The 20,626-nt window shown below is 38.3% G+C and overlaps 1 protein-coding gene across 3 annotated transcripts in view; it reads right to left on the bottom strand.

Moving 5' to 3' along the window:
- Positions 1-20,626, bottom strand: part of ZZEF1 (zinc finger ZZ-type and EF-hand domain containing 1) — an 81,867-nt gene that overhangs the window by 4,082 nt on the left and 57,159 nt on the right. Inside the window, exons 41-54 of one of the 3 annotated variants that reach the window (XM_037880229.2) lie at positions 19,782-19,956; positions 19,061-19,193; positions 16,769-16,965; positions 16,035-16,154; positions 14,837-15,022; positions 14,400-14,500; positions 13,677-13,812; positions 10,502-10,882; positions 8,644-8,787; positions 7,358-7,526; positions 5,183-5,281; positions 4,163-4,328; positions 2,423-2,576; positions 490-561 (exon numbers count right to left, since the gene is read on the bottom strand). In XM_037880229.2, the coding sequence (XP_037736157.1) occupies positions 490-561; positions 2,423-2,576; positions 4,163-4,328; positions 5,183-5,281; positions 7,358-7,526; positions 8,644-8,787; positions 10,502-10,882; positions 13,677-13,812; positions 14,400-14,500; positions 14,837-15,022; positions 16,035-16,154; positions 16,769-16,965; positions 19,061-19,193; positions 19,782-19,956 (2,233 nt within the window). Of the gene's footprint in view, positions 1-489; positions 562-2,422; positions 2,577-4,162; positions 4,329-5,182; positions 5,282-7,357; positions 7,527-8,643; positions 8,788-10,501; positions 10,883-13,676; positions 13,813-14,399; positions 14,512-14,836; positions 15,023-16,034; positions 16,155-16,768; positions 16,966-19,060; positions 19,194-19,781; positions 19,957-20,626 lie in introns of those variants that run through there. The other 2 variants (XM_037880230.2, XM_043531364.1) reach the window with 2 other exon arrangements.

The raw sequence follows: 20,626 nt of genomic DNA, 5'->3' as shown, positions 1-20,626 counted from the left end.
TGGGCTTATAAATTTCCATCAGTTTTGCAAGATTGATACAAAAACTTACAAGGCAGTTTTCTTGTTGATTAAATTCACAGGGTAGACCACTCACTTGACAGACAACACTAAGTTAGGTGACTTGAGTCAGTCTGTAGCTCCCATTTCCTCCCCCGGCTATTTCATATTGATTTTGTGTTTCATGCACTGGGGCTGTAGTGCCATAATCTGAAACTATAAACTCTTTTTTGTAACCAACTACATTGAAATATGAACGTCAGATTGGGGTGGGTGTGAAGAGGGAACAGATGGTGTATGGATCAGGGCACTAGCCTTTCACATCTAAGGAATCATTATTCAAACCAGTGAAATTGAATTTTGGGATCTTGTGCTAATCAACAGTGACTATATATCTGACAAAAAGCTTATCCCGCAATCAGGAATGACTGGCTGTCTCCTGCAGGACGGGGCAGAGGAGATACTTCTGACAGGGATTTTTTGTTTTTTTACCTGTGCTGTGCAACGATGAAGATGCTCTTCACTATTTAAGGCAAGCAAGTAGTCCTGTAGAGATCCAAGCTCCTGAAGCCAGAAACATGCTTAGTGAGATTGCTTTAGCAAGGTGTCTTTAACAAAGTTATTCTACAGATCAGCATTACCATTCCACTCTCCATAGGATCTACAGAGCCAATTCATCAACATTTTTACAAACCCATAGAAATATAGGGCTAAAAGAGACGTTGAAAAGTTATCTAGTACAGCCTTCTGCACATACACAGACTATCCCTGACAAGTGTTTGTCAACCTATTCTTACAGTCTCAAATGATGGCGATTCCATAACCTTCCTTGGAAGACTATCCCAGAGCTTAACTACTATCGTAGTTAGAAACTTTTTCATAATATCTAACTTAAATCTCCCTTGCTTCTTTATTTACTTCTTGTCCTACACCTTCAGTGGATATGGAGAGAAATTTTTATAACAGCACTTAAAATATTTGAAGACTGTCATCAAGTCTCCCCTCAGTCTTCTTTTCTCAAGACTAAACATGTCCAGTTTCTTTGACCTTTCCTCACAGATCAGGTTTCCTAAACCTCTTATAATTTTTACTCCTCTTTTCTGGACTCTTCACATTTATCAATTTTTATTTATTTGTTAAAGAGTGACGCCCAGAACGGAACATAATACTCCAGCTGTGGTTGGCACTGGTGAGGCCTGAGTTGGACAATTACCTTCCATTTCTTACATACTACAACCCTATCAATCCACCCCAGAACATTTTATTTTTTTTTGCACTTGCATCATGTTGTTGATTCACATTACATTTGTGATGCACTATATCCCCTAAATCCTCTTTGACAGTACTACTGCCTACCCAGTTGTTCTCCATTTTGGAGTTGTGCAATTGATTTTTCCTTCTCAAATCCTTTATACTTGTCTTTATGGAATTTCATCTTGTTTTCAGACCAATTCTCCAATTTGTCAAGGCCGTTGTGAATACTCATTCTATCCTCCAAAGAACTAGAAATCCCACCCTGCTTAGTGTCATCCGCACATTTTATAAGCACAGTCTCCATTTCATTATCCAAGTCATTAATTAAGACATTGAATAGCACTGGACCCAGAACAAACTTGTGCTGGACCTCACTAGATACGTCTCCCCAGTTTGGACAGCAAACCACTGATAACTACTCTTTGAGTGCAGCCTTTCACTAGACCACATTTCCCTAGTTTGCTTAGGAGAATGTCACGTGGGACTGCACCACAAGATTTACTTAAGTCAAGATATAATCACATCTACCTATTCATTAGGCTAGGAACCCTGCCCAAGAAAGAAGTTGGGTTGGTTTGGCATGGCTTGATTTGTTCTCAACAAATTCGTACTGGCTATTACTTATAACCCTATTATCCTCTAGGGGCTTACAAATTGATTGTTCAATAATTTGTTCCAGTATCTTTCCAGATATTGAAGTTCAGTTGATAGGTCTATACCTCCCCCAGTTGGTCTATAGTTATGCTCAAGGTTACAGGATTTGAGCACAATTTTGACTTTGGGTTTCAGTGTAGATTGGCCCCATCTATACTGATAGCAATCCAGCTCAGAGAGTGTCACATTTAAACCATGTTTTCAAATGGTTATCAAACCCAGCTCTCCCCTGAGCATAGGCAAAGGCTTAGAATATGCCTCTTTTAGTACCTTAGGAAGAAATATGCCCATTATTTAAGGTTGTATAATTAATAAGGAGGTAGCATAGTACAGGTATATGTCCCTGTATTAGAACTTGACATTGAACTCCACAAGAGAAAATGCTCCCAACCTATCTGATGCCTATGAAATCCTGACCTATTTGTGCTGAGGAGCCAGAAAGCAGTCTAACAGTGCATTCTATATGCTGTGCCCATTGCTGGAGAAAGGGGAACATACGAGTAAATGGACTGCTTACATTCACTCTGCTCTCTGTAACGAAGAAGAGTTCCGTAAGTGCACGATGAAGAGGAAGAAGAAGAACACCAGGCTTGGTCGTGTCATAGCACAGGTTATTTTCCATGTGGGTGAAAAGCTGCCAGAGTGGCTTTAACAAGGTGAGGTCGCAGTCCCTTAAAAAAAAAAACAAAAAAAAACAAACCAACAACAGTCATTTAAGCAGAATGAGGGTAACTCATATTAATGACCCCATTTCCGAATTAAAGAACAATATTTTCAAGGGAGCCGAAACCTAATGATAATTGCCCGAGAGCACTATGAAGCATGTAACAAGAAGCTGATTACGAAGGTAGACTTGGGTTTCAAAGTACTTGGTTACAGAAATGTAGCAGCACAAATAAAACTCTATCCTAAAGGCTTGCAAGGCCCCTAACTTTTTTTGACCCAAGGTCAAAGCATTTAAGCACATGCCTAATTTCTTCCCCCTATGCAGCAATGCACTTATGCCCCTGCTTCACATTAGACATTTTCATGGACTTAAGCAAGTCCAAAGCACTTGCTGAATAAGGCTGAATTGCCGAATTGGGGTCTTTGAAATAAATGAATGCAGCACTTCATTAAATGTCTTGATTCCACTGGTTAGAACTTTGCAAGTCTAAGCTATAAACAGAAAGGGTATCCTAATTTTTTTTTTTTTTACATAGGTATAGGTAATTAGTATCACTTTGCAAGTAACAGGGTTTCCAACCCTGCTTCTCTTCACATTCCCATTCAAACATCGCTGTATTGTATAGTCTCTTCTACACATACGTAAAGTAGGCATCATCAAAAGAGAACTCCATTTCAGAGGCCTTGATCAGAGTACTACAGAAGAAAATTTGAAGTATTATTAGGATATTATTTCCAAAATGAAGATTTTACCCTATGTTAAATTGTTGCCCACAGACAAAGGCACAAGGGTTTTTGAGCACAAAATGAAAGAAGAAATTAGATACACATTCAGTAATAAATAACTCTGAACAATGGCTATGTACCTTTTAGCAAAGTTGCAGCTGTTCAGACTTGAATGTGGGCTAAAGTATCAAAATTCACAATGATTCATACAAATTTTGTACGTCATTGTCTGAAATTGCTGCAAAAATATTTTTATATATACAGATCAATACAACACTTCTGCATACTTTGAGCTAGAAAAAGCAGAAGGTTGCTGACGCCTCCAGGATTTTACTTAACTGAACACTGTAACTGAAGTGAGGGTCCATATATTGACCAACTGTCTACTTCTGCCCAGCACAATCACCTCTGCCACCCAGAATCAAGCATTAACTCACCTTAAGCTATAGCTCCATTTATAAAGCTTGCACTGGCACAAATCAAAGAAAGTTACCACCCTTATTGCAATACTGAATCTGGCAATGTTTTGTCTGCACTTTTTTCTTGATCTCCTCATGTTAACTAAGAGGAGGAGACTCACCCTTGGATCCTTAAATTTATTTTAATAGAATCAACATGGAATCTGACTTATTCTGACTACAGGATTTGTTCCACAGAATCTTTTAAAAAAGCCATCTAGAAAAAGAAAAAAATGATTTTCAGAACATCACTACTTCAACAGGTTTTGGCTAGCAAGCCACTGCGAATACCCATCAGCAAGCCAAACTATAGTGCCTGCTTTAAATTATGATTCTCTGGCTCTGGAATTTAGCAAACCCTCTCTGCAGAGGCAGGTGTAGTGGACAATGTGGAGCAATGGGCTTACCTGTGGCTGCTGCCCTGCACTATCTTCAGGAGTAGGTGGATGGCCTTTAAACGCTGGTGCCCAATCTGGCAGCATGCGACTCCTACCTGCCATTCCCAGATTTTGGCTAGTGGGAGATGTGGAACCACCCTTTCCTCCGACAGCATTTGCTTCAGAATCTCAAACCCTGGAATTGAAGAGAATTGTTGTTATTTCTGGAGGTAGACATTCTACTCACCTGCAAAACTGTCTTCTCCCCATAGATTTAGAATTGTTATGACAAACAAAGATAAAGATATAAAAACCAAAACTTGATCTGGAGAAAGAGAATAAGGGCCAACTCCTGTCATCCTTAGTCCTTTCTTGGGCAAAAATTAATGGGAGTTACGTGGCTAAATTCCTTACACCTATATTTGAAAATCCTAATTCTAATATTTGCAATGAGAGTTTTGCCCAGGGAAGGACAACAGAATTTGAGCCCTAGTTAATATCGGAGGGACAGCAGGCCTAAGATAACTGTAAAGCGTTCACAATCCAGATGCATATTTCAAAAGACTATTAAAAATATTATTAATCTGTTAAATAAACCAGCAAAGCTTTTCACACTGCATCTGCAAATGAAAACCAGAAGCAGTCCATCATAACCGATATAATTATTCTTTAAACACAACTTAAATTACCTCCATTTACGTTTATCATTATTATGACAGCTCTGAAGTGGCCTGTTAAACCCAGGGCATAAATTATGACAAGTATCCTGGAGACTGTGTGTGTGTGACTGGTCTCTGTGTTTTCAAGCTTCAGCATTTAGATACTGCTGTCAGTGTTAAGCCAGTGTGACTAGAAGTCACTCATCAAAACCCAAGTCACACAATGAATCAAGTCACAACACTAGATCGTCTTTTAAGAACACTTGAGGGGAAAAAAAAGCCTACGCTAAGCAACCTAAAAAAGTATATGCCAAGGAATATTTATACAAAAAAAATTGTGAAAGCATGGATCAAAATAAGTCCCTTTGGTCACACTCTGAATGGAGCTTACCTGTCTGGAACCTTCCAAGGTGACCTGCTGTCACTGTAAACTTGTAACCCCATTCAGTATTACTCATGTCAGAGGTAAACCGATAATACAGTGTATCTCCTGTGCAGCAGGGAAGGAAAAAACCATCCACATTAGAAAAAACAATAACTCAATAAGGTACTATAACAAAGAATAGAATACAGCAGAAAAGATTATTAAAATAATTTGCTTCTAGATGAAATCATCTTTTATTCTTCTGGTAATTCCAAAGTGAACAGAACATAAGACAAATGGGAGACTGATCCACAATGCAAAACAGCTGCCACCAGTGTATAAAAATACACACACAGAGATTAATGCTTTCTATATTTTTGTCAGATAGTTGCTTCAGACAAGTGGGGAGATTATAAAGGAAACTGTAGTGCACATTAATAAACCTCTTTTTTTCTGACTGTACTGAGAACGATTAATGATTTAGGAGATATTTATGAGATAACCAAAACTCTTATATGTCCAGCAGAATTTCTAGTACATTAACAAGAAAACATAGTAAGTTACTAAAGCAGGAATCACTGCTTTTAATTACCAGATGGGAGTCCTTAAGCTTCTGAAACCTCTTTTCTGTACAAAGGATGTTTTTCAAGAGGCTCCTTTCCAGGAAGCTCTCTTTTTTCCTTCTCTTTTGTGTAGTGCCTATGGAAGGCAGTACATAAAACAACGTGTCTATGGCTGTTCATTTCAATGTCAATAGCCCTTGTTTCCATGGCATGTACATAAGCTGGCACGTGACACTTAGCTATTCATGTAACTTCTGGGAGGATGCTCTGAAATGACTTGTCAGAAAAGCAGTGCAGAATTGCAGACTTCCACTACAGGAATTAAACTGTTGTATTTGGTCACTCAAAGTTGGTGACAAGTAAACCCTTCCATTCAAGAAGAGTTTTCAAAAAGTTTAACAGTTTTATGATCAGGCTGTGGAGCAACCCAAGAAGTCCTTGCTGTTTTTATATTCAAGCTATGACTTTATGAAAGGGCAAGGTAGCTATCAAACTATAATCCCAAAACACAAAATACCTCTATCCACTTGGTTACTTATAGCTGCCACCAGCGCTCCAAGTCAGAAAGCCCTTGCAATGCTGCCTCAGAAGTCTATGCTAGGACATGCAATAAGTTAATAGTCAAGTTAGTGCATAACTTGCAAAATGAGTCCAATCACAGAATCATAGAAATGTAGGACTGGAACGGACCTTGAGAAAGGTCATCTAGTCCAGCCCTGTGTACTGAGGCGGGGCAAATATACCTAGACCATCCTTGACAGGTGTTGGTCTAACTTGTTCTTGGAAACTGCTAATGATGGGAATTCCACAACCTCCCTTGGTAACCTGTTCCAGTGCTTAACTATACTTCTAGTTAGAAAGTTTTTCCTAATATCTAACCTAAATCTCCCTTGCTGCAGATTAAGTCAATTACTTCTTGTCCTACCTTCAGCAGACACAGAATAATTTATCACTGTCCTCTTTGTAACAGCTCTTAACATATCTGAAGACTGTAATTAGGTACCCTCTCCGTCTTCTTTTCTCAACACTAAAATGCCCTCCTCCCCCCTTTTTTTAAACCTTTCCACATAGATCAGTTTTTTAAAACCTTTTTTAAAATTTCTGTTGCTCTCCTCTGGACTTCCGCCAATTTGTGGGAGCCCAGATTTGGACACAATATTCCAGCTGAGACCTCACCAGTGCCAAGCAGAGTGGAACAATTACCTCCTGCATTTTACACAATGCTTCTGTTAATACACCCCAGAACGATATTAGTCTTTGGCACAACCGTATCACATTGTTGGCTTGTATTGAATTTGTGATTCATTATAACCCCCAAATCTTTCTCAGCAGTACTATGCTTAGCCAGGTATTACACATTTTGTATTTGCATATTTTATTTTTCCTTCTTAAGTGTAGTACTTTGCACTTGTCTTTATTGAATTTCATCCCTGTTGCTTTCAGGCTAGTTCTACAAAGCAAATGGAGAACACAAAATGTATTTGAGCAAAGAGAAGATGGGGTAAGAGCAGAAGTTTTGCCACAAACATCAGGGGATATAACTGACATTAAGATCTCGGTCTCTCACATCACAGGCTATCAGTAGCTCTCTACACTTGTTTGTACTCACATTCATTGTAGATCTACACGGTCCACTTACCTGGAAGCTCAAAATCAGTCCACTTCTGCAGAGACCCACTGAAACTGTGCCGATCCTGTTGAAAATCACTGCTGCTGGACATGATTAATTCATCACAACCTTCTTCTGTATTACACTGAGAGTCAAATTTGATTGAGAGATAGATAGCACCAGGGATGTGAACTTTATCCTGAGGAAGGCAAACAGATAGCACCCACACCATTGCACTGTATCTGTATACAAATATTCAAAAGGCAGATTTCAAATAAGGTATAACAAAGATTACGATATTTCTATTTAAGAGTCTTCATTAGTTTGGTTGTGGGCTAGTTCAAAGAGTGCTGTCGACACTGCCAACTACATATAAAAGAGTCTGCAAAATCTAATTTCTAGAAGTGCTCATGTTTAAATAAGCACAGTAATACTGTATGCCTGTAAACTGATGCACTAATCCAGAAAGCCAGTTTCCAAGATACTGACCTCCAGGGCACATCTTAAACGATAATATTGCATGTACTAAAAAACCCTCACAACAGAATTCCTACTGCATACAAAAGCTAAGAAAACTCCCAGGGTTGCCATGAGAATTTCTGGTTCCAGGGGACATTCCTCTTTATTCTATCCACATGCCCCCTTTCTTTGCTTCATCTCTTTGCCCAATACGGGACACTGGGGAGATGTCACTCATGGTGCTGTTGAGTGCTCTCCTAGAAGAGATGACTGCCTTTTACTCTCTAACTAGTACGGTGCTGCAAACTAATATCAGGAAAAGAGAATCATTAAGACTGTGTATAGAGGAAAGGTAGCCCAAAACTAAAAACACAGGAAGAAGTTTCATACTTAATTTTCCACTGATGTCTCAAGAATTTGAGATGCTTGTTGAAACAGGCCCTTGGATGAAAGTACAATTTGTTGCCTATTAAACCCATAAAATTCAGCCAGGTACTTCAGCATAGGTTTAGCTTTAAACACATGAGTAGTCCCAATGAAGTTAATGGGACTACTCGCATGCTTAAATGAGGCACACACTTAAGTACCTCACTGAGTGGGACCCTTACTTATATATTCTTGTACAAGGTGAAACTTTAATTATCGGGAATGTCCTGCTAACTGAAAGGTCATGAGTGAGATTTTTCCAGGGAGTGCCTCAACAGGTTAGGAACACAAGTGCCATTGCCTGAACCCAGTGGAAGGCAACGGGACTTGGGCTCCATAAGCCACCGAGGTGCTTTTGAAAATCCCACCCAATGTATTCAATTCATGCACAACCCATGCATACTCATTGCACTGTAACAAATGTAAATTACCTCAAAGTTAGTATTGTTGTTATAAGGATGTTTGGATTCCCGCACTTGGATTGCCATTCCAGGTTCCTCCATAAACTGACAGGCAGTCAGTGCCATTGTTCCCAACATGCTCTCGCTGCATCCATGCAGCACTTTCTGCAAGATCTGAGGAAATACAACACATCATGCAAGGTCAATTTGCTATCAAATCAGCATTTGCAGTCGGATTTGACAAGGATTGACAAAAAAAGTTGTTTTAGGAACACAGCCCTCAGAAGAGGGAAAACAAGCCACTGACAGAAAGTAAAAGAGAAACTCATAAATGAAATTGCCAACTGGCCTTACTAGGTGTGTGTATTGTCTCCTGTAAATGTGGACGGTTTAATTTAGTCCTTGGACTGCGTTTCAAATCCTGCGTGTTACTTTAAAGAGATTCTCGTGTATTGAGACAACTTTGGAAGGCCAGAAATTGTCTAACCTCACTGCACAGACGTTGGCATAAAAGGCTAATCCCACAATAGATTGAGATAGGTAAATAAAGCCTAAAACAAATAAGGCAGGTAATTTTGATCCAGAGAATTTTGTTAACATACCAGATAGACCCTTTACCTTCCATATCTGCAAGGAGTTTCAGTTTTAAGAAACAATGTCAAATAGTTCAGGTTTCATATTGCACAATCCTACCTACAAAAATGAGTCTTATCAAATAACCCCCTACCACCATTATAAAAGTACTAGTGTTTTATTTTAAAATTAGTCTTCTGCTGTAATGAATGTCACAATTAATATAGGTCCTATCCATAAACAAAGTGGTGATAGTGGAAGCAGAGTCTGAAATGCAGACTCTAGACTAAATGGTATTTGTTTGTATTTTTAAGATTAGGATACTCAAAAGTTGATATTTAAAACCATATTGATATAACCAGGATGTTTACTAGCAAACAACCTTTGGTTTTAGAAAAATATATGGAGAATTCCTTCAGCAATGTTCTTATGTTTACTTTAAAAAAAAATAATGACGAAGTTTAAAACACTACTTCTTTCCTCCAGTATCTGGGAAGTCCTAACATATCTATGGCAATGGATGATTCTGACTTAACTCAGGAAGGCAAAAATTAAGAATATGTGAAGACAAAATGGACTCAAATTCCTGTACATAAATTAATGAGGAAGTCCGGATAGTTCAATTTTCTTTTTGATTAACAACCAGTTCTTAACCTAAGCTGTAAGCATGTGTGCAACAGAGGCCAGGGCTGAGATGAGGCACGGTGGAACAGCCAGCTGAATAATGCAAGAAAAGATATTGGAGGAGTATTTGTTTCCTGGACATGCACACACACTTTATTAGTTATATTCCAGTAGTGTCCAAAAGCCCTAATCTGGAGACGCAACTACGTTAGGTGCTGTATGGATAGCTAGGTAGTTATTACTTGTCTTCAGCTACAATTCTGAGACCTTGTTTGCTGGTAACAAACTTTTATTTTTTAATACACAGAAGATTTTTAAAATACATACTGAAACCAAGCTAAAAACAGCACTCCAATTTGGATCCTTATCCCATTGACTTCTATGCAGAACAGAATTTTCCCCATCCTAATTGCTCATTTATTTGAAACAGCTGCATCCAAAAGAAGTATGTTTTTCAGTTTTCTGTTGGTCACAAAGTCATTTTGTAAAAATATTGTCAAACCTCATTGTTTCTGGCTGAGGACGGAGTTATTATTATAGAAGAAATATATGATTTGAAGCTTAAAGTCTTTGAAGGTTTTGTATTTATTTTTTTTAAAAAGAATCACAAGTATCTCTGGGAGTTTGCTAATCAGCTGGAAGTTTATGTACATATCGGATTGACTCAGACATACAAATGCAGCCCAATTACCTTCTCCCATCGCTGCTTCTCCTCTAGCTGCATAAGCATGTCCAAAATGTAAGTCATGTGCGCTGGGCCACTGAGCTCCAGGATTTCTTCATTTACTGCCACGTCATCAGGCCATTCAGCCAACAACGAGGCAAGTACATGCCTGGCATAAAGAACAGCAGTAGCCTCATTCACCCGATACAGGTAATCCCGCACAGCTTTTTTGCTCCTGGAATCCAGCTCTTTGTGTAAGAGTATGGAACTCTTGGTGCGACGCTGTTTGGCATAGCTAAGCTGGAGATCACTCTCCGTGTTGGTTATCAGTTTCTGGGTAATGGGATTGGATTCCTCAGTGGCTTTATCACAGAGTACAGGTTTTGACTGTAAAAGACAAGCACAAGCCTGAAAAGAGATTCAGAGCAATTTACTTCTTCATGTCTACAAATCTATGACCAAAAGTTTAATTAATTGTTTACAGGTTGACAGACTCATCAAAAATTACAAGCTCCAATCTTTCATAGAGAACACAACTAAGTCTGCCTGTGGACAATTTACCTTAAGTTTGCCCCTGGTATCCATGTATATAGTTACAAATTATATACCACTGATATTAAATGCAGGCAAGAACCAACTGATTCTGAACACTGAGAGCTTAAACTTAAGCTGAATTGTACAGGTGAAGCACTAGTGATAATGCTCCACACTTTTTTTGTGGTTCTCCTGTTAGATGTATTGTAACTACTGATTATCCCAGTAATCACAGCCACTGAAGAGGGACTAATAAATTAGCAGCTTTATTTCCTTCCTGACCCTTTGGTGAAGATCTAGCTGGCATTTCTGTCAAATACCATGGTGTTCCACAAGCCATGCTAGTCTACTAAGGAACTCAAATGCCCAGTACCAAACACGGATCTATCTTCATTCTTGTTTAGTGGAAAATGGGCCCACTTTTCAATGTCACTTTAGATAAGCCATAAATGTACTAAGGTATCAAATATGCAAAGACTACAAAGGTGCAATTTCTTTTCTTTTTTTTTTTTTTTAAACTGAAGGTAAGTTTAGTACTGGAACAGATTACCAATATATGTGGTTAATTCTCCATCCCTTGGAGTCTTTAAAATCAAGACTGGATGTTTTTCTGAAAGATATGTGCACTTCAAGCACAAATCAGTGGGGTAGATACTGGAATGACTGGATGAAATTCTATGACCCATACAATGCGAAAGGTCATACTAGATTATGATATGTCCTCTGGCCTTAAAAAACTATGAATCCATGCTTAATCTCTTTGTGGATGGTCATTAAATGAGAACATCCATAAATTACCATGACACTATATTGTAGATCTTCGCAATATCAAATACAGATTTATCATAGAATATAAGAGTTGGAAGGGACCTCTGGAGGTCATCTAGTCCAACCCCTTGCCCAGAGCAGGACCAATCCCAACTAAATCATCCCAGCCAGGGCTTTGTCAAGCCTGACCTTAAAAACTTCTAAGGAAGGGGATTCCACCACCTCCCTAGGTAACGCATTCCAGTGTTTCACCACCCTCCTAGTGAAAAAGTTTTTCCTAATATCCAACCTAAATCTCCCCCACTGCAACTTGAGACCATTACTCCTTGTTCTGTCATCTGCTATCACTGAGAATAGTCTAGATCCATCCTCTTTGGTTCCACCTTTCAGGTGGTTAAAAGCAGCTATCAAATCCCCCCTCATTCTTCTCTTCCGTAGACTAAACAATCCCAGTTCCCTCAGCCTCTCCTCATAAGTCATGTGTTCCAGACCCCTAATCATTTTTGTTGCCCTTCGCTGGACTCTCTCCAATTTCTCCACATCCTTCTTGTAGCCTTCTTCTCCACATCCTTTTGGAGCCCAAAACTGGACACAGTACTCCAAATGAGGCCTCACCAATGTCGAATAGAGGGGAACGATCATGTCCCTCGATCTGCTGGCAATGCCCCTACTTATACATCCCAAAATGCCATTGGCCTTCTTGGCAACAAGGGCACACTGTTGACTCATATCCAGCTTCTCGTCCACTGTCACCCCTAGGTCCTTCTCTGCAGAACTGCTGCCTAGCCATTCGGTCCCTAGTCTGTAGTGGTGCATTCGATTCTTCTGTCCTAAGTGCAGGACTCTGCACTTGTCCTTGTTGAACCTCATCAGATTTCTTTTGGCCCAATCCTCCAATTTGTCTAGGTCCCTCTGTATCCTATCCCTACCCTCCAGCGTATCTACCACTCCTCCCAGTTTAGTGTCATCCGCAAACTTGCTGAGGGTGCAATCCACACCATCCTCCAGATCATTATCCATTTGTAGAAGCCAGTAAGTATTAAATAAGCTGTTTTTTAAAAGAAATTAATGTTTTAAATATATGTTTCCTGTAAGTGAAGATTAGTGATGCCCATAAATACCTGAGCTTTTCCACGGATCCATGTTGGGCCCATACTCAAGATTTCCTGCATTTTAGTTGCATCCCAATACATGGCTAATTGACACTTGCTATCTAGTTATATATTCACTTAACTTCTCTTTTGCTACTAGAGTCATGCTGTCCATTTTGGCAAAACAGATTCACCATTCTTTGGTATTACTGAAACTATTCATATGGTAACATTGCAGTGAGGTGGTCAGCGTACATGTTTATGGTTGTATATTAGGTCAAATCTCTCTTGTATGAGATAAGGAATTCATAGCATTCCAATAAAGCCATAATTTGTTCTCCTGATCGAAAATCTAGTTCTTCTAAATCTTCAAGAGAGAAGCTGCAGAGAAGAAAGCTAAGTTCTTGCTGATATCTTGCCTATTCTTTTTAACACAATAAAACAGATTAATCTCAGGAGCTTTAATAACAATCTTAAATTTGGACCTTCTAAATTATTTGAATCACTAAGTCTTGTTTCAGAGTAGCAGCCGTGTTAGTCTGTATTCACAAAAAGAAAAGGAGTACTTGTGGCACCTTAGAGACTAACCAATTTATTTGAGCATAAGCTTTCGTGAGCTGTAGCTCACATGCATCCGATGAAGTGAGCTGTAGCTCACGAAAGCTTATGCCCAAATAAACTGGTTAGTCTCTAAGGTGCCACAAGTACTGCTTTTCTTTTTACCAAGTCTTGTGATATCAAATTTTCTTTTCTTCCCCCTCCCTTTTTCTTTCTTTTTTTTTTTTTTTTAAAAAAAAGAGAGCACACACCAAACATGGCAAGATGATCATGTCTGTATCCACTGCTTTTGAACTCTGCTCTTCCAATCTCAAACGCTTGCTGGGTTGCCATTTCTGGGCCAGCGTTCGGATCCTTTCATCTGTTGTAATTACATCTCCATCAAACCTTAAAAGTGACAAATTTTGCAGTCAATAAACTTTTTTTAAAAAAAAGAAGATATATTTGCATGTAAAGCTTCCCTGACTTGCATTTAGAAAGCTCTTATCCAAGTACTGCCTTACTCTTTTGTGAGGTCAGATCAAATAACATTCTTGTTTGATCTTATTAACTGAAAAATATGTTCATGTCTTCGAACTTGATTTTGTAAGAAGCAGATGGTACCAGAAGCTGCTCTGAGTGCCAGTAAGTCTATGCACATCACTCTTCCTCAGTTAGGAGGACATTTGAGAAATACTGGTATCTTGCTGACTTTCCATCCATAAAAGCAGTTTCTTCTACAGAGATATACTGTGCATGTGAGTAAAGTTATCCAAAGGAACATACAACATACTTCAAAAATGTTAGCTCTGTCCTCACATCTGCAGTTCCAAATGTAACAGGAGTCAATTTTCCAATTACATTTTAGGAAACACTACAAAGCAGTTCCATATCCTTTTCTTTACAGCAGTTTCTGCTTAGCTTCCCTGTTAACTGAGTAAAAGTTACCTTTCACATTCAATGACTTTTTCTGCTGGATTCAGTAGTTCACTTACCTCTTTTGAACTTCCAGGAAGAAAGAATCTGTTCTTTTCATCTGCAGCTCATACATGGCACGAAGAATATGCAACGGTGCATTGAGTGCGTCATGCGTCATCTGAAATAAAACTGAGGTAAGGTTAGGCGAGGAAAGATGAATTTCAATTGGGGTTATCTACACACACATTTTTCCTGTTCAGCACATGAATAAAGGACTTATGACTTTCATAATCTCTACAGCAATAATTTACTAAAAACATTAGAAATATTTATTATTGCAGTCCAAGCATAAAATTATACTTAATCTAAGCAATAATACCAGAATCAGTTTATGAATAACTAAAAATTAAAAGTAACATCTGTATTAAAGACCAACATATGGAAACAATTTTGTGTAATCCAAATGAGGCACAATATCTTCAAAAATGGGAAAAACAGTTAGTCTAATAAGTACCAAGAAACATATTTTGGTTGCTTCATCCAAGCCCTCTAGAGGATCAAGTTTGCTCTGATCCAGATCAATGGTACTGATGGATTGGTCCACGTTCTGATCTCGGTCCCTTTCCTCTAGTTCTGTATCCTCACGTTCAGCCAGGGAGCTGATCTCCTTCTTTGAGGAGTACAGCATTATTGACAAAATCTGCATGGAGAAAGGCAACATATGGTATAACACCTGTAGGTAGTATTAGTGTAGGTGCAATTGGCACTTGTAAGAACATTATAAACACTGGGACTACGTATATTAACACATGCTTTTCTAAAGAGGAACAGCACTTAAACAGCATTTCCCATTCCATAAATGCTTTACACTTTACAGGCTTCTATGAAGACGTCTCAAATAATTAACCATACATTTAAAAAAAACAGAGAAAAAACATTAATTCTTAAACAAGTTTGAGTATATTAATATTCAAGCATTCCAAGATGGGAACATAATAGAGTTAGCTGTAATCATCATCTACAGGCAAAATGGTGTTTTTTAGCCACCAGTTCCTTTCCTGAAAAATAAATAAGTTCGATATTTGGCTCCAGCATGCACAGTAACATTAACTACTCATTATTAGGAAGAGCAGCAGGGCAACACATCACCTTGGTCTTGCCAATTTAGATCAACTGTAAGCATCAAGGCCAGTACAGACACCATGAGAAAAACCTCATAGAGCTTTTCTGTTGCCATAACACAGAAAAGCACACTGCCAATTCTCCCTGCAACAACAGATGTTCAAAAGAACAAAGTGTCCAAGTGTATGTTGGATCTCCCACCAGTTACACTATTGTAATGATTCATGTGTATCTGCTTAAGGACTGTGTACAGCATCAGTATCAAATAGGTCTCCTGGAGATCTACGGATACGATTTTTGAAGTTAAAAGCTGGGATTTTCAAAAGGGCTAAAAGGAATTGGAAAAAAAATTGCAAGGAGACTTTGGCTCCTACCCCCATTAAGCCCCTTCAAAAATCTCAGATCATATCAGTTCAACACTAGCAGTATTCAAAATGTATTTTCCATCATGTTCTGGGAACAAAATAGTAAATATATTTAATATATAAATAATAATGCTTCAAAAGTTTAACGTGCGGTGAAAATGCGATGCCTTGTGCTTTTATGCCAATGGCTACACTGACTGTCACAAAATGTTGTTATTCTCTTACTTCCAAGTCTCTGAGAAGCCATGTCTTACTGAAACCAGTTCCTTTGCTGCACTTCTTCACCAGCAGCTTAAGTAAGCCCGACTGAAGAAAGGCTGCTTGGATTTCCTCAAAACCATGAGTCTGTCAAAGAGAGAGAAAAGTTACTGTGAGAGCTGCCTGACAATACACAATTCTGACTGAGCAGGACCTTCTTTATGAGAAAAATAATTCTCCTTTTTTTTTTTAAATTCCAGCAAAACTATAGAGTTTCTCACTACTCAAGTCTTTAGTAGTACTCGCAATGAGATGTGTAATACCACTACTACCTCGTTGTTGTTAGAGTAAAACTAATTGTACTCCGCACAACAAAAAAGGCCAGATGAACTCAAATGCATAATTTTTTCTTCAGAGTTTTGAGAATTCCCCCACCCATATTTCCTCCACTCTGACCAAAATCTACCGTTATGGTCCAGCATCTTCACAGTCAGCCTTATCACAGAGGAAAATTGATCAAACACATGTCAACAATATTCCTTAATCTACTCTTTTGAGCTACGCTCTCAGACTCTTTATGCAGAGGATGCAAGGGGCCAGGTCTGACAAGTGACCTTCGCTATTACAAGAACCCCTCAAGGATCAGGTCCCCATTACGTGAGGTGCTGCATACATAGGATGGCCCCTGACCCAGACAGCTCACAGTCTTCACTCCAAACTTTTATGTAGCTAGTAAGACATTTAAAAAAAAAAAAAATCACCTTAAGTGTTCTGTACAATCCTTTCAGAGCAAGAGACAAGACCCAGGTGGCTTCCACTGCCTCTGCATAGCTACTGTCCATGCTGGTCTGCAAAAGGTGGCTGGTTATAAAAGCAAAATGCTGGAGATACTGTCTCAGCTGGGTTTGGGATTCAGTGCTCTCTTGTTCACATTTCTGAGCCAACTGGTAGTCTTTTACTAGAAGAAAAAAAACCTGTCATGTTGGAGTTTTCCTCTAGGCTCAGTTTATTATACTTATCATTTGTATTAACGTAGCGTCTGGGAGACCCAGTCATGGACCAGGGTCCAATTGCGCCAGGCTGCACAAACACATAACCTGCTCCCAAAGAATTTATAATCTAAAGTATAAAACAAAAGGCAACATGTGGCTAGACACACAGACCAGCAAGAGAGTACAAGGGAGACAATACAGATCAGTAGGATACGCCGCGGTCTAAGCACACTAGCAGCCTAACTGTTAAGTTTTTTATAGGAATCACAGCAAAAGAGATGCTGGCAAGACCTCTCCTAACACTAAGCATTAAGTTAAAACTAGACAAGTATATTCAAGTCAATAATTAATGTGGGAATTAAATTCCAATAAAGCAGAATCGCATTTAAAACTGGTGACATGAATTCCTTCATGAGGGCATATAGTTTTGCTACAGCTACACATTTTCCTCATTTTTGTTGGAGCGTATTGATAAAATGTTCTCTTCCCTTTTAGTACAGAATAAAAATGCTTGGATAGTGAGCTGTCTTCTTACCACTTCCTTTGTACTGAAAATAATCGCAAGTATAGTTAAAAATAGCACATACTTCTGTTTAGCACTAGACAGAGAGTCAGTGGGCACAGAAGTACAAGTGTTATCTCATGGAACAGACAAAATGAGGGAAAACTAATGACCCAAAACTGATCTGGTGAATTAAATTATTATGTCTTCCTTTCACTATTCCTGCTAATGCCTGATCCATTTTTGACTCAACCAATAAGAAAAAAAGAGAGTCCACACCTATATGTCTGAACCTTCCCGACTATCAAAGTCAAGCTTCTTAACTAGATAATCCTTTGCTTTCCACCTACTTTTAAGTACTACAATAATTTCAATGTTCCTGGCATGCATAATAGTATTTGTTTTATTAGTTTCAAAATCTTAGTGCACTGGTAGAGTTATGTGTTGCCACTAAACACTATATGCTAAGACTGAAAAGATCAACTTTCATAATTTGTTTTGTTTACTATGCAATTTCTATTTGGGCTTTACCTTGTGATTTTTCTGAACAAGGTAAAATTACATTTTAAAAAGTCTTTACTTTGGATTTTGCTTGCAATACAACTACAGTATGCAGAGTGTCCAGTACAAACAAAAGACACCCTTTAAAGCAAATTTAAAGGTTACACTAGCAAGCCCATTCTACTGCCATGCCCCAGAATGCATCATTCTAAGATGTCAGAGATAACACATCCTCCCTAGAGTACAGATCAGCACATCTGGTACAGAACAATCATTTTTGCATTGAATGTAGCATGACTGTCAACATTTCTTGTTTAGTCTTATTGCATAACTTCCAAGGTAGATTTCACAGACTTGAAATTGTGTAGTATTAAAAAAGTAGGGTTTATCTACTACATAGCCTCATTCTTTGCAATGGGACAGGAAAAACCTGATTGGGTCACAGCTAACACAGGTCCCTTTATTGGCAATTAGCATATTTCATAGGGCCTTTCTCCCCCGCCCCCCAGACTCCATCTGCTAGTAGGTGCTCATGTCATATTTACTGTCAGAATGGCCATTAAGATATTTGAAGATTCATTTCTGGGCAGCAGAGTGAACTGACCAGCATATATTTATGCTGTGCATGCTCCTTTGGGTGGCGGGGTTAAGTATATGCTGGAGGAGCAAGTATTTTTAAATTTGCAATTAATTAAAACCTTTTAAACGCTCACAAATAAAGGACAAGACAGCAGCAATGACCAAACAAACAACTGTCATGTTAACTTCAGATACAAGGACTGTTTTGTGAGGTCTCTGCAATAACAATAGGAAGTGTCATATTCTGAGTACATTTATAAAAGCAACAATTCTTGTACCAAGTGATGTTATATTAGTTTAGCAGAAACCTAAAAAATTTGTTCTGCTTTATGGGTGGAAATCAGATATATTTTCTGTAAGGAATCCAGCTCATAAAGCTCTGTATAAAATCATTTAGTAAAACTTCAGGTTTTGGATACTCCTAAGAGATACTGTAAGGAAATATCACATGATTCTTCGATATAAGAACGTCAAGGAACCTGTTTTCCTTTTCCGGGTTTTGATGTCTACAACAACCGCCCTGTTTTTCTCAGTGAAGTGCTTTAGGATGATAACATTATGAGGCTCATTGGCATTATCCATGTACACGGAGCGAGTTCCCATACACAGCACCTGCATTAGCAAAACAAAGGGAGACAAAGGACTTCAGTTACCAGTCTAACTTCATATAATACTTATAACTTATTTTTTACATTATCTTACATATGTGGCTGCATTTTGGTTACAGTTAATACCATACTTGTTATTTAAACAATTGTCCATTGCCAAATATGTGCTGGTATTTAGACATATGAAGTAGATTTTTGTAGCAAAATACCTCAGGTGCATATTAACAACTTAATGGTACTCTGGTGATATATCAGAGATACCAATATTAAGAATAATGGCTTGTTTTATACTGGTATAAAGCCCTTTTTTGATGTTCAATGTTATGCTATTCTGGATTTCAAGTTGCTGGTTACAAGTTGCCCACAATGAAATGTATCCAAGCAAAACCAGAGCTATGTAATTATATTGTTTTCCATTAGACAAAGACTACAACCAACTGTGCAAGAGACAAAGGATGAAGTCTCAGACATATCTCTGAGTTTTGTGGCTTTTGTCAATTTATGGCATTAAAGTGTAGTTTTTAGTGTTTAAAAGTAGAATTTGTAATTATCATAGCTCAAATCATTATGTATTGATCAGTATTCCAATTACCTCTGGAAATCCAACAAGTACCAATAAGGTGAAGATATTGGTGTGTTTTAACTGGAAGGGCAGCTGCTTAATACAATGGTCTGTGAAAGCTGCAATCACACTATGCCACTGTGCAGAGGAGTTCAAAGCTCGAAGAATATCCGCCATGGAGCACGCCCAGTCCAGACCTATGCGGCTGGAGAACAAGGTTCGACTGTATTAGGTGGTTTGACTACACATTGTTACACAACTATTTTCCCTCAAAACACAAAATCATTATTACATTATTTCCAACTGTCAGATGATCTTACTTTTTCATAGCATCGCTTGAGGATTTGAATTCAGATATATGAATGCTATTAATTCCACTCATCATTTAAAAAAAAAAAAATCACATTGGCCTGCCATCTTAAATAGGACTGAAGGCCACAATGAATAAAAAAAGTTGATAGAAATTCAAGGCAACACATGGTCTCGCTAACTTTAGTTTAGGACTGGAAATTTTCTTTCCTTCCTTTGCTTCTCCTTGCACATGAGTAAGACAGGCTTGGGAAATCTGTTTTAGAGATTTAATTTGCTGACTTAATATTTTGATATAATTGGATGCCAAAATAGCTTCACATAATACAAAGGATTGTGTATTTCCTTGATTGATGAATCTCTTTATAAGACCAGTAGATTCTCCGTGTATTTTATCTTTGTATCTGCATGCTTTTCTAATTGGTTTATTAACCTTTCCAATCCCTCTTCCCAAATAAAAAAAACCTAGAGTGAAGAATAATACTTAACACAGTATTTAACAAAGCATGCTATTAACCTTCACTCTTCAAGAGTGTTCTACTTCCACTTAAGGTACTGAAGACTGT

This window comes from Chelonia mydas, chromosome 17 (assembly GCF_015237465.2).
Source record: "Chelonia mydas isolate rCheMyd1 chromosome 17, rCheMyd1.pri.v2, whole genome shotgun sequence".
Taxonomy (NCBI): Eukaryota; Metazoa; Chordata; order Testudines; family Cheloniidae; genus Chelonia; species Chelonia mydas.
This window is presented reverse-complemented; position numbering and strand designations above follow the sequence as displayed.